The sequence below is a fragment of the Nylanderia fulva genome, unplaced genomic scaffold (assembly GCF_048542155.1).
Source record: "Nylanderia fulva isolate GAGA-0341 unplaced genomic scaffold, ASM4854215v1 Scaffold48, whole genome shotgun sequence".
Lineage (NCBI taxonomy): Eukaryota > Metazoa > Arthropoda > Insecta > Hymenoptera > Formicidae > Nylanderia > Nylanderia fulva.
The window spans coordinates 550,784-568,603 of record NW_028190565.1 but is presented as its reverse complement, the minus strand read 5'-3'; the positions used below and the strand labels follow the sequence as shown (position 1 = coordinate 568,603).

The following is a 17,820-nucleotide window of genomic DNA, read 5'->3' as shown; positions in this document are numbered from 1 at the left end:
GATGGTGATTCTATGATGCTCGCCAATAATTTTCGAGAGAAAGATATGAAGATATTGAATTTTTCATTCTTTATTGACATAAAAAAATACAGATTTTGTGACAGTTTGATTTCTTACTCCGAAAACGAGGGATCGTCAAGTGTTATTGTGATGATAAAAACATAAAAAATAGAGGGAACTATATTCAATTTTACGTAATAATTTTATGTAATTTTATTTACTTTTATTTTGAACATCCGTCAAATTTTTAATTTTAACAATGCTTCTAAAGAACACAACCGCGTGCTTGTAATTTCTAATATAATTCACAATTGATTGATGTTTATAAACAACTTCTAACAATTTTACAAAAAACAAAACTAAATATATTGGTTTTTATGTGTGTAAATTATACTTATTATAAATAAATAAATATATATATATATATATATATATATATATATATATATATATATAAATGAGTAAAACTGAACTAATTTTTTTACAATTTTAATTATATATATATTCATATGTATGTACATCCATCCCTACTAAATTTATCCATCCCTATTGAATTCATCCCTCTTAAAATTGAGCATCTGCCTCCTATTAATATTAAATTAATATTAAATTTATTAAAATTAAAGTGGGTCCATCTCAAAATTCAAAATAAAAAAAACCATATATATATAAAGTAAATAAAGTAATATGTAAAGTAAAATTAAACTAGTGTTTTGTACAATTTAATTTTTATAAATTAAAAAGACAACGTTATTTAAAGAATATATTTGAAAGCGCAAATTTTGAAACTCTAAGTACTCTGACAGAATATAATAAAATCGAAAATAAAATTATCGTTCTCTAAGTTATGCAAAATTTATTTTGAACATATTTCTTATAAATCGTATCTATGTTTTATCACAATAATACTTGACGATTTGTTTTCTGAGAAATGTCAGATTAAAAAATTTGAATCAGTATATACAAGCATTCGATTTCTCTCTAAAGCAGTTTATTTTACCATAATTTTAATTTGCACTCAAATAATTTTGTCAACGATGAATAGTTTCTTTTTGCAGAAGATAATTTGTAGAAAAATTTCAAAATGAATATAATTCATGTATAAACTACAAATACATTGTTATAATTTTTAATTTAAACAACGTTCATTTGCTCGTCTATAAAAAAGACTAATATTATTATTTCGATTCTATTTTCAATTTGTACAAATTATATCTAATTAATTATTATAATTTATTTCTTCCCTAAATATACGAAGTAACGGCATTAATTAATTTTTGTTCGTGTTTTCCTCCACAAAAATATTTTAGCAGCGTCGTGCTTGAATTAATTTGTACTAGAATTATTTCTAGTTAATTTGACGACAATTCTAGTTAATTTCTCGACACATTTTAATATATATGACCGTAATAACCGATTCTAGAGGCGAGTCGGGTCACGCGTGAATTAACAATAGAAATTTCGTTGAACGTATCGCCTTTATTATTACGCGGCTCACCGACTCGATTATGTACGCATACACATACGTATATTCTTCGTGCATAATTTGATGGTATGTACGTCACACAGTTTGTGTTCTCTAGAAAGTGTGACGGGAAGCAATAGATTAGGCAAACAGACTTTCGTCACGTACGCGTAAATTAAAAAAAAATCGATAATATGTAAAGTTACGAAAAACTCTGTGCTTAATTTAATACACGTAGATGATTTTCTCTTACACTAAAAAAAGATTAAATTAATACATATTTAGTTCAATACTGTCAAATAAATCATTTATTTGAAATAAATAAATATTTATTTGTTTTGCAAAGAATTTTCTTATATCAAATAAATATTTTTTATATCAAATCAATATTATTAGTTTAAAATAAATGATTTTTATTTGGGTATTGAAATAAATACTTATTCCAATTAAATAAATTTTTTTTCAGTGTAGAATTACCCTCAAAATCATGGTAATCGTGGGACAATATTGGAAGAATTTTATATAAGAGTTTCTCGGAATTTCTTGATTAATATTTACCACAATAAGAAATATATTAATATGTACATAGTACATTTTATATTTTCTTATAGATATTAATATTTTTTATCGTGGTAAATATTAATCAGTGAAACTCTTATACAATTTTTCCAATATTATATTGTCCTATTATTATCATAATTTTCGGAGTAAATTCTAAAAATTCTCTCTGTGCATTTACACGAAAGAAAGTAAAATATATTAAAATATAATAAATATAATATGTTCATATAATAAATATAATGTGTCATAATAAATATGTGTGTTTAATTATACACGTAGAGAATTTTTTTTTAAATAATAATAAAATAAACATATATATATATGTAAATACATTTAAATTAAATAAGTAATTACAAATTTCGCAATACTTGATTTTCCAGTATTTAAATACTATATTTAAATAAAATACATATTTAAATACATCTCAGATATTTTAAAATACATATCTGCCCAACCCTGACCAATAGTTATCTAATTTTTTTCCTGCTACCATTTGCGTCACAATGCGTAATATCGCCGAATCTGTAACGAAGTAAGAGTGAATCACTCTATTATTGTCAATATATTGTATTCGCCGCAAACGGGATCCAAATCTTCTTTCTCAGAATTACTTTTCTTGTTTTGGGCTCTGGGATTTCCGTGCATTTGTTTACGATAAATATGCAGTACGCGTCTTGCGGAAGAAATCGCGCCGCGTTGCAAAAGCGTTAACGTCATACACGTACGTGAAACGTACTGGTTTTAGATTAAGATCAAGATATTTCAATTTTGTCGCAGATATTGTGCAGGATGAGCCCCTGTCGAGTTAGTCTCCCCACTTTTCAGAAATAAACAAATTAATAGCGCATAATAAAGAGCTATTTGTGAACTTTTATATCCCGCAAATAAAAAATTTCAAGCTCGTCGCATTGCACAGGAATTTAAAACTTGTGGAGGGGCTCACAATTTTTTATTTGCGGGATATAAAAATATAGCTCTTTATTATACAGTATTAGTTTTTTATTTTTGAAAAGTGGGGAAGTCTCAGCTCGACGGGGTATTTAACACGGTTGATCGACCGATTCCTGATTATTTGTAAAATAAAAATAAAATCTTTAAAAAAATATTTAAATAAAAATAAAAATAAAATAGAATAAAATAAAAAATAAAATAACACTCCAGATTTTGCAGATTTTTTTAAAAGTAGATAAGAAAAGACTTTTCTATATTGTGTGTATATGCAAGAATCTTTTGTTAACATTTATTCTCGTATATTTATTATGTATTCATATTTTAATTTTATTATTAAACAAACAGGGAAGAGAGAGAAAGAGACAATAAAATTTTGTGAATTTCGAATATTAAATAAATTGTCATAAAATTATACTTTATCGAATATTAAAACATCTTATACATTTATATGTTTTTAATCAAGTATTAAAATATCATAATCATAAAATATCACAGAATTATTCTGCAAACTTGTCTATTTTCAAAATTATGTGCATATGAGCAATGTCCTTGTATTCATAAACTGTAATCGTTAAATATATTCAGTATATTGACTGTTAAATGTTGGTGCACTTTTTTATTCAGTTCACATACTTAACAAAGATAAAAAATGCCAAATAAATCAGGCAGATAGCGACTTTTTCTCATTTATTGCGTACTTGTAATGTGTAATTGAAATTATTCAATCCTGTGCGATCATTCTTCCTGCGAAAAAAGAATAAATGTAACATTAACACCCAGTTAAATGTATCGTTTGTATAGAGATAAAAATATCACAGCAAAGAAATGTAATTTATAATATCTGTATTACGGAGAAGACAATCAGTGTACTTGTTTATCGAAAGTTGCATGCTTGACAATATTACATAACATATTTTACGATTTCCGATTTATTATTACATCACAAAGAACACAAGCGAACACACACATTGCATAAGCGATAGAGGATATTTACATATAAACTATAAACGTATGCATTAAATAATTAAATTCTTTACTTTCGCAGGAAACATTTTTCGCGCAAAATGTACCTGCATACAAATTTATTTTTATAATAATTTTAAATTTCTGTTACTGATGAATATATTTTTTTAATCGCTTATTTCTTTGAAACATTTGCTTGTTTAATATTTCTCATTATTACGCAAAAGAGTGCGGCTAAGTTTATCCCTTTTTTTCACCACCTCCAATTGAACTAAAGATTAAATGAAAATTTATGATTAGTAGATTAAATCTAAAAAATATTGTTGAGACGAGCAAGCGTTTTAAAAATGAGTAATCCAAAAAAGCCATCAGCAACAGGTTATAGTGACATTTAAAATTAAAAAAATTTAAGAAGAAATAGAGAGAACATCTGCATTATAAAAACATATATTTGCTTAAACAAGCACATTTTAAAGAAAAAATTAAACTTTTTTTTTATTTTATAATAATTTTAAATGTCTGTTACCGACGAATATTTTTAATTGCCTTATTTCTTTGAAACATTTGCTCGTTTAATATTTCTCATTATAATATATTTCTAAGAATTAATAAATTAATATTCTCCTCAATATATAATATTTTGAAGAATTAATTTATAATCATAAACTTTTATTTAAGCTCAATTGGAGGTAGTAAATCTCTTGTAATATTCTCTATTTGAAACTTTGTTTACAAAGCTTTCATTTTTTTCTTCAGTATTATGAATAAAAAAATATTAATAGATATATGAATAGAATATAGATATTGAAATTGATTAATAATAATATAGATAGATTATATGAATAGAAAAATATTAAGATTCTCATGCGATAAAAGAGAACGAATTATATTTTAAACTTACATTAAAAATGTTCTAATTTTGTCCAAAAATGTGGACAAAAATGTTTACAAATCCTTAGGAAATTATTTCAAGTTTCGAATAAATACCTCGTAATAGTGTACAAATATACGCAGTTTTTCGAAAAAAAAAAGATGCATTTTTCAAAAGTTCTAGGAAGTTCTGTAATAAACTTGCATAATTTACCAGTCTACTTTTTCATACATTTATTTATGTAGAAGTGGCTCATGAAAATAAAATTGTATTGTCAAAATTTAAATAGATAAGTATAAATGTTTCGATATTTGTTGTGTGGTATATATACATAGTATATTGTATATATATATATATATATATATATATATATATGTACATACATTTATATAAATATATTGTATATACATAATAATATACTTATGTATATTAAATGCATTTGATAGTATATACTTTTATATATATACATATAAATGCAAAAAAATGTGATATTTACGAGAGAGAAAAAAAAAAGAGACAATATAATTATTAGAAGACGTGCGGTTCAAAATTAATAAAATTTGAATGACACGTCATCGTGAAATGACAAATCTCAATTTTTTTAGGAAGGAACAAAGAGAAAAATATGTAAATGCACTTGGAGAAATATTTCAACATATACAAATGAAAAAATTGGGTCTTATATCAACAAATATATTCCGCTCTCGCACACATACGTGCGTGCGAATATTATATGTGTTTCTCGACCCCTATGCGACCGACAAAGTAAATTCTGCGAGAACATAACCTAACCTACACATGCGAGAAATAACGATTGACTCACTTCTAAGCCGGGAAAAACCGTCAAGAAGGCATCCTTGCGTCGTCGCCACCTCTTCGTATATTCGATCTCATTGAAGATTTGCTCTTATGTCATCCAGGTCCAGTTCATCGTCAAATCTACAATACGTACACATGCATAACGCAGCACTCGTAACTTGCAGCAGGATTGCAGGATCAATGCGGACTCGACTCGAGCGACATCTGCCGGAGAATTCGGGAATGCGCTGAGCGATTTGTTGAAAATCTTTTGTATTATAAGTAATTATTATTTAATTATCGGAGGACACATTTTCGGCAGAATATTTTGATTTTTCGATTAAATCGTTCAGAAATTGTTAATTAATAATAATGCAATTCTATCTTCTGTCGTGTGTACATAATTATATATTTCTAAAATGCACATGTAAAAAAATTGCTTCTAAAGCTTTATTAGAAAATCATGAATTACGTTTTTATTTTATTGTTTATAGAATTTATTTACGTTGGCGGTCGTTTTCTGAAAAATTGTATTACTTGCATTCTCTTAATAAAATATTATACTTAAAAAATGAAATAGAATATATGAATGTATATATAATAAAAATAAGTTTGCTGCAGTATTATTAATTATACTGATACGATTATAATCTTTTAACATTTAGCGTTAATTTGAGCTATATTTGAAATACTATAACTAAAACATTAATGTATTCAAATGTATAATGTAATGTGCACAAATATAAAAATATAATTTGATGAAGAAATGAAGATATATTCATACCATAAGACTAAAAATCATTATTGTAATTACAATGATAAGATAATAAGAGATTGAGAAAATATTTATTAGAATATTATAAATATTCTCAATAATATAACTATATATATATTAGAAAATTTATATTTCATTTATTATACATTACTGTAGCAAGCATATACATTCTATTACATGTAATTTATGTATAAAGTTCGCATATTGATGAGCGGATTATCACAGAAAACCAAACATTTACAATAAAATATTTACAAAAGCATGTTTAATTATGAATGGTAGCCGATCTTTGCACTTCACCCGAATGTCTGGCATGATTCATCATGGACTCCACGCGATTCGCTGTCTCACGAACGACATCAGATATTTCATCCGGTAGATGATCCAATGTGGGGATATGCGCTGATAATCGTTTATAGACAGAGTCCCTGTTGCCATCCTTCTTGTGCCGTCTCTGCTCCTCGTACTTGAGTTGCTGTTTGAAGAATATCGCATTCTTGATAAACTCCAGGGTATTTTCAAAGCTCTTTCCAGCACCATGCATAGTCTTGATGGCACTGACAGCATATTCCACATCGTAACATCTGCCTAGTAATTGCTGTTGCAACGCCAGCACTTCCACACGTTTCTCCACCATTGGTGGCAGCGCTTTCCTCACATGTTCCTGTAGCCTGTAAAAGGCTAGTGATGGCTCGTTGGCAACAATGTGCATGTTCTCTGATATGCGTTCAGTCGCTGCAATACAACATAAAATAAATACATGAAAAATTACACACAACGTAAATTTAAAAACTTTTTCATGAGAAGATAGATATTATATAAAATACATTATATCGTTATATATTAACACAATATAATACTAACCCTTTTTTACTTTTGTTTCCAGCTCTTGATCAGGTTGATATATTTTTGCCGCCATTATTTCAATTGTTATATTAAACACTACCGCAATTTCACAATTTTAAGAGTATTAATTAGACATTTTACAATGTAATAAGTCAATTGTTTGTCTTTCTTTACGTGTATCAACACATCAATGCTAGTCACCGCCGTCTCACATTCTTCTAAAATATTTTATATCTCTTTCTTTTGAAAGACAACACATTGTTCCTTCAAAATTGTTTTTCCAAAATTCGAGTAAGCGTTAGATAAAATTGATAAAGTCGCACTTTTCTTTCGCATGAATCAAACAACTGTCACTGTCGCGGCGATCAGCTGATCGTTGACAGCTACGTTCAACTTGCTGCGTCGCGTTTCGAAACTCAGTGCCGGTATTGGAAATCTATAACATATATCGCGATATGAATTTTCGGTAGGAACGCAGTCTTAATAAAATAGCACATCATCTGTCCTTGATTAATTCTCGATGAACAATTCAATAATAAATAATTAATAAAATAATTCAATGAGCGTTGCAATTGTCAAATGGAACGCAACCTTCGATAATTATCCGCCATCTTGACTCTTACAGCGCGTACCGGAAGTGGCGATATGTGTACACGAATTTGTCATTCGTGTGCACTTGTGGCGGAAACGTGGCAGCGAAACGGGGCGCTGTTGGCGTTTTTAATATCCCCCTTATCCCTCTGTCTCTTCTCGACTGCTAGTTCTCTCATATGGATTCGAGATATACAAGACGTTTTCTCTGTTGAAGACAAGGATAATTATCGGATATTTTCTACACGAATAAACGTGAGTTTTTAATCATTTTTGATACATTCATTATAAACGCATTCTTATATTCACGGCACGTAAATGCAAACGTTTTCCTACAAAATTGGCCAAATCATTTGGTAGCATAATTTATTTGTTGAGATTGTGATGGATAAATTGACATAAGGTTGACATAAAGTCGTGATTATGAACTAATTGGTTGACGTCAATGAATTCATATGTGTTAACAATGTCTTAGAACAAAAATTGAGTTGACAATTAATGAAATCTTTTTTTTAATCTTACAGAAAATGAAGTGGCACATCTTACTTACAGCACTCGCTGTGTTATGCGCAATTGCATATGCAGAAGAGGAGGAAAAGGCTGCTAGATTATTAGTCTCTAAACAGATACTCAACAAATATCTAGTAGAAAATATGGATATAGTTATTAAGGTAGAGTAAGAAAAGTACTTTTTATATTCAACATATCAAATATCCATAGAATATCATTGAAAGATATTCTTTTAATGATAGTGATGGGAATATTTTGTATCATTAAAATATATTGCATTTAATGGATATTTTACATATCTCTTAAAATATCATATTTTGTTATACTAAGAATTAAAATTTACAGTATACTATTTATAATACTGGCAATGTGGCTGCATCCGAAGTCGAGATCACAGACAATTCATTCCATCCAGACCACTTTACTCATGTGAGCGGCGAATTAAATGCTAGGATCGATAATGTACCTCCTTACACAAATGTGAGCCACACTGTGGTTGTAAGGCCACGCAAATTTGGGTATTTTAACTTTACCTCGGCTGAAGTTTTGTACCGTCGCTTCCAAGAGGCTCCTAGATTACAAGTTGCAGTAAGCAGCGAACCTGGCGAAGGACTGATTGTGGCATATAGAGATTATGATAAACAATTTTCATCTCATGTGGTAAGTACAACTGCGAGTATCATATAAAATTTTATTTCTAATAAAGAATTATATAATTTTGTGGAGAAATAGCCTTACAATTACTCAAAAAACTTAAAAGAAAAATTTAATAAAAAACAAAGTGAATAGTTTATATAATATTAAAATTATATGTATACTCTGCATGGCACTCTTTTACATTTTATTTTTCATCCTTTTGTGCATTTTTATTCTTAGTTTTGTTTCCTTTCAATGTAAGATTATTATAAATTATTTCTATATTACATAGCACTCGTCTCACACATATAGTTGCATTGGTTTTTTTTGTTACAAACTTATAATAATTCTACTGCATATCTAACAGTTTTATATAATCTAAAGTAAATAAATCCATTCATTCATCCAGCCATATATCCTAAAATTAAAGTATCATTGTCTCAAATTACATTTTGTTATGTTTCATAGGTCGATTGGGCTGCGTTTGCTGTAATGACTCTACCTTCCTTACTTATTCCATTCGCTTTATGGTATTCAAGTAAATGTAAATACGAGAAATTGTTGAAGAATACGAAGAAACACTGATCATATTTTGAATATTAGAATTTTTTTCAGGAATATTTCTAGATCATTTTATATATAAATTTTCCTATGTCATTGTAAGAAATACGACTGTTCCACACTACGTACATCTACTTTTGTAATAAACTATCTCACTATTGTTTGTGAAAAATCACGCTGCATTTTTTCTTTTCAATATGAAATACATCCTTAATTGTTATACTATACATGTATCTTATGAATATATATATATCACAGTTTCTTACAGAATATATATAAAAAAATAAGATTTTCTCAAGATGACGTATGATATATCGTGTCAATAACAGAATTTACTGCCATTTTATTTATGTAAACAAAAATATAGTTTTTTTATACGACTAGAAACTGTACATATTAATAAAATAAAAGTAGCATACTTTAGTTGTGACAATGTTAACAAATATGTAAGTTGTAAGTATGAACAATCATTTCTGTACTTTAAACACACACGCACAATTGTCACAGAATCATACAATTATATACACAATAAAAAATTATATATACAATATATAGTACATATATATGTAATATTATATATATTATATATATATCATATAATCTGCCACACGTTAAGCAAAAATACAAACATGACATTTTATAAAAAATCGAGAAATTTTTTTTAGAAGTAAAAAATTTCTATGATTTTGTATCAACAAAATAACAGCAGTTTTGACTTTAAGGCACGATTTTGCAACGATTGCGCATTTATGATGAATAAAAATAACTTAATTGAAGTATCAATTGTATTATGTAGCTCAACAACATGATGTTAATGTAATTATTCTTACAAAATTAAGTATCCTAATTGAAACCTTGAACGTTTCTTAATGTTAATGTCGGAGCAGATATTGTTGTTCTTTTAACGAATCTTTGTCAATAATTTGGATATGATTTTATATGGAATAATATACTATTCGACTCTCATAAATCTCTCCTTCTAACGTATGGCGTGCCGAAACTACGCGGATCACCGTAAACAGGCGATTCGAACGCTGAAAATGGTCTTAAAGGTGAAGTTGATGGTCTGCCAGTCGAAGTGGGAGTCGTACATGGGGTACAAATCGTCTTCTTCAACATCGGAGGAGATTTATCGGCTGTAAAAAAACCATTGTCATTATCACAACTATGTCACGCGTTGCTAAGACAAATAAATTACGATAGTAATTTAAAATGCAGATTAAAAAACCATGCTTACCAAAAATGGTTCTGTTCCTAATCGCTAAATTGACACTCGCTACCCTATATTTCCATACTGAAAAATATAGAAATCATGTTAATATAACGTCATATCAATATATGTGGATCTTGTTTATTAATAAAAATAATATACAAGTTCCAGAAATTTTAATTTAGTCTTACCATAAAAGATTGTAATCACAATAACAGCGAATGTTCCGAGCGTATATCTGTGAAAATATATATAATTCACCCATTGCACTCCAGACATAGGGATGAAGTGATTATATCTTGACACGCGTACGTGCAGCTGTGAAAAAAGAAACCAATTATTATAATAATAACCATATCTGCAATACAAAAGAAATGTCTATACAAATGCATGTGCAGCTTACTTACAGATACATTTTGTTTGGTCAAATCATTCGCAATGAACACTTTTTGTCCCTGAATCTCATCCTGATTATGCGTCAAACGTAATTTATATTGCATTGTAGATTTAGAGACATATTGTTGTGAGGTGACAACTACACCATCTGGTAAATCAATCTAACGAAAAAGATAATAATTGCATTATTTCGTAAAATACATACAAATTCTCAGCAAGCATAATCTTGATTAAAAATGCTTAAATACAAGATTGATTGGTAACTTTAATTATGTATAAGTTTTAGGAAAGCAAAAATATAGATATATTCTCACATAAAATTTACTTACAGTGAGATGTTGTAACACTGAAGGCAATCCATATACTTCGAACGTCATCGATGGTGTGCCACTGTGACTTTGAGTGATGAATAAGATTTCCTTGGCATCGACGTACACAGGCGGTAAATAAGTGAGTTCCAACGCCGCCGATTCGATGTCTTGGCTCCGGGCATTGATTTGGATACGACTTTCCAATATACTGGCGACTATAGTCGGAGAGGTCATCGATACGATGTCACAGTAATAAAAGCCTACAATAACCAGAGAGAGAGAGAATTATTATAACCGATATTCATCTATTTCTTATGGATGGAAATGGATGTGGTACCGACCTGTCACGATATCGAAACGTGGCTTCACGAGGAACAGATCCTTTACGTCGATCGACAAACTCGACGAGACAAATTGTACGTTGCACGTGTAAGGAAACGCGTTCAACGCGAATGATGACAAAGTACGGCAACCACCTAGCCCCCTCGCCAACACGTTGTTCTCTTTAATCTCCTCGTCTTTGCTCTTCAGCACCAGCGGCACGCTAAACACTTCCGTACCAGTGATATTCCTTCCTCTCAGAGGAACGATAGATACCTGTACAAAACGCAATTTTACAATGTCATATATACAGGATGAATATTTTACTGTACTATTTATGTTTTTTTTAATTATATTTCTTTGTCACTTAATGGTAATTACCCTTGAAATTGGTAGAATGTTGACTTCTATCTCACTCTGCACGTGGGTCGCGAGGCTGTGCTTTATAACAGTCTGGCCGACGTTTCGCGCGCGACCAATACCGGTAATAGGATCCACCAATAGTACTTCGGGCGCAGACGACTGCCAGTATCCCGGGTCCCCGTCTGACGAGAGAAGCGGCATGGAGAAGCATATGACGTCACCTACTGTTAGAGTCGTCCTTGTCGGGAACACGACGTCGCCGATCATCATGTGAACATAATCGAACATCGCGTTGGGATACTTTTCGTTGAAGACCTTGAGGACCAGTTCGCCGTTCTCCAGGAACCTCGCGGTAACGACGTTATCGTCCGATGACGTGGCGAAGGAAGCTAAATCGGCGCGATTCAACGTGGCCTTGACGTCAGCCTCGGCGGCGTGGAACTTATTCCCCACGTTATCGTAGTACTCGACGACGTACTCCAGTTTCATCCCCTTCGGCAGCATATTCAGCTCTTCGCCGTGACGTATACGCAGCTTGGACTTGAAGGACAGCATCATGTAGTGAATAGGTTTGACCTCCACGAGGACCCTCAACGATTGCCTCAAGTTATACGCTTCCGTGTTCGTGACCGTGATGATGGTATCTCGACCGAGGATCTCGCCGGATCTCACGACCCCGTTTTTGTCCACCGTCACGGTGGACCTGGTGGTCGCGGGTGTTAAGGCGCGCGGTGCAACGTCCTCCGTGAATCCGTCGTCCTGCGTGCCGGACAGAATCTCGTAAGTCGTCGTGCCGTGCTTGTCGCGATTCGTTTGCAGCCGCAGCATGGAATTCGGCGACATCAAAATCCGCGAGCTCGCCGCTGCCGGATCGATCAGCCGCAATTCCTCGAAGATCTCGATCTTGGCGAACGTGGTGTAAGTGATGTCGCTCTTGCTGGACAATACGTTGGACGGTACGGTGACATTCAGGTGGATCGTCGCTAATCCCGGACTAACGGCTAGTGCCCGCAGAGACACCTGGTTCTGGTACCGGATGTTGATCCCGGTACCCTCGTACATGTTGTGCAGAGTGAGCAGACTGGGATCGCTCGACGACCAGGCGAAGCTCAACGGCAGCTGCATGGAGCCGATGATGAGCGGCGTCAGATAGTCGGGAATGCCGAATGCCCAGATGGGAAACGTCGCTCCCACCTTTACCCGAGTCACGGGGGTCGAGATCTTCACTCCCTCGAGGTGCAGCACATGCATGTCGGCGCGATCCTCCGAGTAGACTATGACGTCGTTGCTCCTGGGGTCGAGTCCGATTGCGCGGACACGGACCCGAGTCCGGCCCGCCGATCTTCCCTCCAGAATTCCGTTGTGAGAGTCGACGCGCAACACGTCGCTGCTCTCCGTCGAGTATTCGATCTCGGCGCTCGGCGGCCCGCCGATAGTCTGCATCTGGTAAATGGTGCCGATCAGGATCGTCAGATTCCTCGGTTGCATCCGTAGCGGCAGGAACACCTGGACTATGATAGTCTCGCTCCGTATCTCGCGGTCGCCCTTCTTCACGAAGATCAACTGACTCTCGCCCTCCGATACGCCGTGAACTTTGTACAATATTTGCTCGTAGGGCGCGGCGGCGGCCTGTTCGTTGGCGGGCAGCTGCTCGATCTCGATGTACTCGTTGTTGATCTCCGCGCGAAAATCCAGAGCGTCGAGGGACGGCAGTTTCACGATGTGGCCGTTGGTGTCGTACAACTTGAGCGCGGCAGTCACGCACTTTCCCTTCTCGATCTTGTTGACGATCTCGACCTCGATCGTCGCGAGCTGCTGCACCTCCACGTGCACCTCCGCCGATTTCGAGGGTAGACAGAGGTCCACCAGCGTCATTCGAAGCACCCCGGGTCTTCTCGGCGTCACGGTGATCGTCCTCGTCGCGTCCATGTACCGGATGTCCGCTATGTCGTTCGAACTGAGGACGAATTCGTAGTAACCGGAGCCCTGGCTGACCTGCAAGTACGACTTCATGCTCGAATCGTTCAGAATCATCAATCTATCGGGACTAACAATGGTATCGTTCACCAGAACCGACTCTATGGAGGCTTCTATCAACGGAGTCTCCACTCCGCCTCTCTCGTTCTCCACGGAAAATGCCGGCCATTCTGGCGTGATCTTGAGCCTGTTAAGGACGACTCTCTGATAGCCGGTGACGGTCGCGAATATTGTGAGAGTACCTTGGCGTTTTTTGTAGATTATATTCTGATAATGAGCCTTCGGTAGCATCACATTCGCGTCTGTCCGAATCTCCTCTATCGTGCCGGAAGGGTGTTCCACGCTGCCGCTGCCGGACGGCTTCAGATTCCACTCGACGTTCAAGCTCGTGATGTTGTCAAATTGCTTACCGTCCTCGTCCTTGACGATCACGGAGATCCTTAGGGGCTTACCACTGTGAGCGATTACCCTGTCCGCGTTCTGACCGATCGGACAGTTCTCACTGTCCATGAATTCTGGTCTTAAATAAATGTATCTAGGCTTGCCGCAGACGATCGCGATGGTTTCTGACGCGTGAGCGCGTCGACAATTCGCCAACAGAGGCACATTCGACACCGTGTACGTCAACGTCGTCTCGCCCAGCGACTTGCAAATCACCCTGAAGACAGCTCTGTCGTACGGCCCGTCCGACGAGTCGTACTCCGCTATCTCGACGATCTGCTCGTTCGACAGACGTATCTCCTGCGAATAATCCTGAGATTGGTTCGTCCACGGCGACGGTCCGCCTTTAAACACCACATTTCTGGAGGATCCTACGGCGAGCAGAGTTTTCTTACTCTCCGGGTGGATCGCTACGAGTGGCTCGTATGCCGATACAGTGACGTTGTCAGTGAGGTAACGCTCGATCCCATTATTATTATTATTATCGTTCAGAATGTAGGCTACGGTCACGTCGGACGTTCCGATGGAGCGATAATTGACGATGGTTATCACGGCACATGCGGCGCCGATCGGTTGCACGTTTTTATCGTACTTCCGTACAAACTTCTCATTTGGTATAAACACCTCGAAGTTGACATCCTTGCAGTCGCTGAAGGGTATCTCCCTGACATCGGATCCGTTGATCAGTTCTCCGAATAACGCGACATGCAGATGAATCGGTTCTCCTGTAGCCGCTTCCATGTTGTACTCGATGATTTTCAATCTCGAAGGTAACAATACATATATCTTCGCCGTGTCTCTGTTGTACTGGTTTTTCATCATCGAGACGGTCACTTCCGCTACACCAGCTGACAGAATTCTGACACCGCCGTTCGGCGAGACACTTACGATTGAGGGTTGTCTGCTGGACCAGGAGTACAAGCCATCTCCACCATTCGCTCTTAGCATTATGTCGTACCTAGAACAGAAGGAAACGATAGAAACATAGTGTCTAAGATGAAAGACTTCCTTTCTCAACTGTAATTTTAGCTAACAATTCTAGAAATATATTTTTATACACAAGAAATCGACATCTTTGATATTTGTATGTTTCAACAACATCAAAGTTGACTCACTTGGCTTTATTGATAGCTTCCCACGGTATGGTTAAGACGCTAGGCTGAACTACAACATGTGTATGTATCATGACTTCAGCTTTAGTAGATAGCTGGGGCTCCAATGCAATCCTGCTGCCACGTTTGTCGATTATACCCCGCAACGTTGCCTCCACAACTGATGTTCCGCAGGTGATCGGTACTACAATGGCATAAGTGCCATTTTGTGTGATCAATTTTGGCTCGAAATACTGTTCGTCAATCTTCATGGAGACTTCTACACCCTCCCCGATGTGAAATTTATGATCTTTGTTATCATACAGCTCAACAATGATTTCATGAGTGTAACCCAACACTCCCCAGTTTCGACTCGGTAGAACGGAAAGAGAGATGTAAGCTACCTCGTGTACATTGACTATGGCAGAAGGTAGAATAACTGGATACTCGTCGCGGACATTTTTATCGTGTAAGAATACTTTCGTACGTCCAGTTTTGCGACCATAAGCGATATCACGGTCGTTATCAATCTCCAATATATTAGAATTTTCAGCTTCTAGATAATACTGGTTCGAGGGCAAACTGATCTCCTCCAAGCGCCCTTGACGAGTGTGCATTATTTTATACTTGAAGCTGTCGTGTGCCATTATTGTTATTTCCGGCGGTATAATGATTAAATTAGCAATAACGATCAATTCAAGTTCTATAGATGGAACATGTTTGTATTCAGGATGCGGTAATTTAACAGATACTTTGGCAGTTCCAGTTCTGACACCTTCTATCAGAACAATATTACCTCTCTTGCCGACAATATCTAAAGTAGCCACACTAGCAGGTCTTTCATACTGCGACTCCTCGTAGGTCATAAAGCGTAACACATTACTCATATATTTAGTATCAGATATACGTTTGTCAGCATCACCAACGGCCCATAGAAATTCTATGCCAGCTAGAGTCGTGAATTCGTTTCCCTGTTCATCGTAGGCCCGTACCTCGAATGCTTCTGGTATATCTTCGATGTACAATTCTCTCGTGGTGGTGATGAGATTCAAGGAAAAAATTGCGTCCACTATAACATCGCATCGCAGAAAGTAACCAGTATTGATATCTTCTGCCAAAACAATTGCAGTATTTCTTGTCAATTCTCTCGTTATGGTTTGAATCAGCACAGCTGACGAACATGTTCTGTCAAAATTCTCATTTATTGGAATTAATTGAATAACATCCAAACGCGAGGTTGACCTAAAGGAAAAAGAAATAAAAAATGAATATTTGATCAAGTAATTTTAAAATATTTTTTACATGCAATTTATTTAACGCGTTCGTAAATAATATATATTTTCCCTATAATTGATTTGAAAATATTCAAAATGCAAAATACTGCTTGAAATTGGTTATTGAGGTTATGTCACCGGTCACCGGTAATGTACTGTATTTACGACGTATTTACATTCCGTAATTAAGAGACGAGCTTCGTGTGATTATAATTTAATATTAATATCGTGAAAAATATCGTCTATTCATGTGATGAAAAAAAAGGAAAGAAAATAATTACCATTTATAGCAACCTCCGTCCGTCACTTCTAGCGTGAAATTCACTGCAAAGTTGTTGAATACAGGTAACAAAACTCGGGGCACGTTCAGTTTATGCGCCGTGGAAGTCGTCGCGGGACGAATCACGGCGACGAGGCCGACGAACAACGCGATTTTCACAAATATTTTCAATTCCAGCATGTTGTCCCGTCCGTTGGCGTAGTTTCGCTGAAGCCGCTTTGGAACCATAGAATTGTTTGAAATGTGAAAAACATCGATGTCGCGTGTCATGCCGACAATCGATGTATCGATAGGTTCGTTCTTTATTCCTCCGTCCTGCGCTTTTTCAAATTTCTCTCTGTAATCATTAATAATAAATAATAATAATAAGTAATTAATAATAATAATAAATAATTAATAATAATAATAATAATAAATAATAAATAATTAATAATAATAATAATAAATAATAAATAATTAATAATAATAATATAAAATAATAAATAATAATAAATAAATTAATACTGAATAATAAATAAATAATAATTAATAATTAATAATAATAAATAATAAATATTATTAATAATTAATAATTTCTCCAATGTTTAAAGTAGAGACGAAAGTCCGCCAATCAGTGGTCGACACGCAC

The 17,820-nt window shown here is 34.5% G+C and overlaps 4 protein-coding genes across 4 annotated transcripts in view; 1 reads left to right on the top strand and 3 right to left on the bottom strand.

Moving 5' to 3' along the window:
* Hmgcr (HMG coenzyme A reductase) overlaps window positions 1-5,827 on the bottom strand; it is a 29,961-nt gene extending 24,134 nt beyond the window's left edge. The window contains exon 1 of the mRNA XM_029312877.2: window positions 5,635-5,827. The gene's annotated coding sequence lies outside the window, so the exon portion shown is untranslated. The remainder of the gene's footprint in view (window positions 1-5,634) is intronic.
* A 670-nt stretch (window positions 5,828-6,497) lies between these two features.
* On the bottom strand, window positions 6,498-7,873 carry LOC114938797 (BLOC-1-related complex subunit 8 homolog). The gene is made up of 2 exons (XM_029312880.1): window positions 7,249-7,873; window positions 6,498-7,119 (listed from the first exon to the last, which is right to left on the bottom strand). Exons 1-2 carry the CDS (start codon window positions 7,301-7,303, stop codon window positions 6,650-6,652), a joined length of 525 nt encoding a protein of 174 aa, XP_029168713.1. The 5' UTR covers window positions 7,304-7,873; the 3' UTR covers window positions 6,498-6,649.
* Window positions 7,874-7,935: 62 nt separating this feature from the next.
* On the top strand, window positions 7,936-9,703 carry SsRbeta (signal sequence receptor beta). Its single transcript, XM_029312879.2, has 4 exons — window positions 7,936-8,076; window positions 8,346-8,492; window positions 8,677-8,991; window positions 9,436-9,703. Exons 2-4 carry the CDS (start codon window positions 8,349-8,351, stop codon window positions 9,550-9,552), a joined length of 576 nt encoding a protein of 191 aa, XP_029168712.2. The 5' UTR covers window positions 7,936-8,076; window positions 8,346-8,348; the 3' UTR covers window positions 9,553-9,703.
* On the bottom strand, window positions 8,890-17,412 carry Gp210 (nucleoporin 210). Its single transcript, XM_029312874.2, has 9 exons — window positions 17,194-17,412; window positions 15,663-16,880; window positions 12,148-15,505; window positions 11,787-12,042; window positions 11,464-11,705; window positions 11,146-11,295; window positions 10,930-11,056; window positions 10,766-10,822; window positions 8,890-10,664 (listed from the first exon to the last, which is right to left on the bottom strand). The coding sequence occupies exons 1-9, from the start codon at window positions 17,370-17,372 to the stop codon at window positions 10,492-10,494; spliced, it is 5,760 nt and encodes a 1,919-aa protein (XP_029168707.2). The 5' UTR covers window positions 17,373-17,412; the 3' UTR covers window positions 8,890-10,491.
* Window positions 17,413-17,820: the final 408 nt, after the last annotated feature.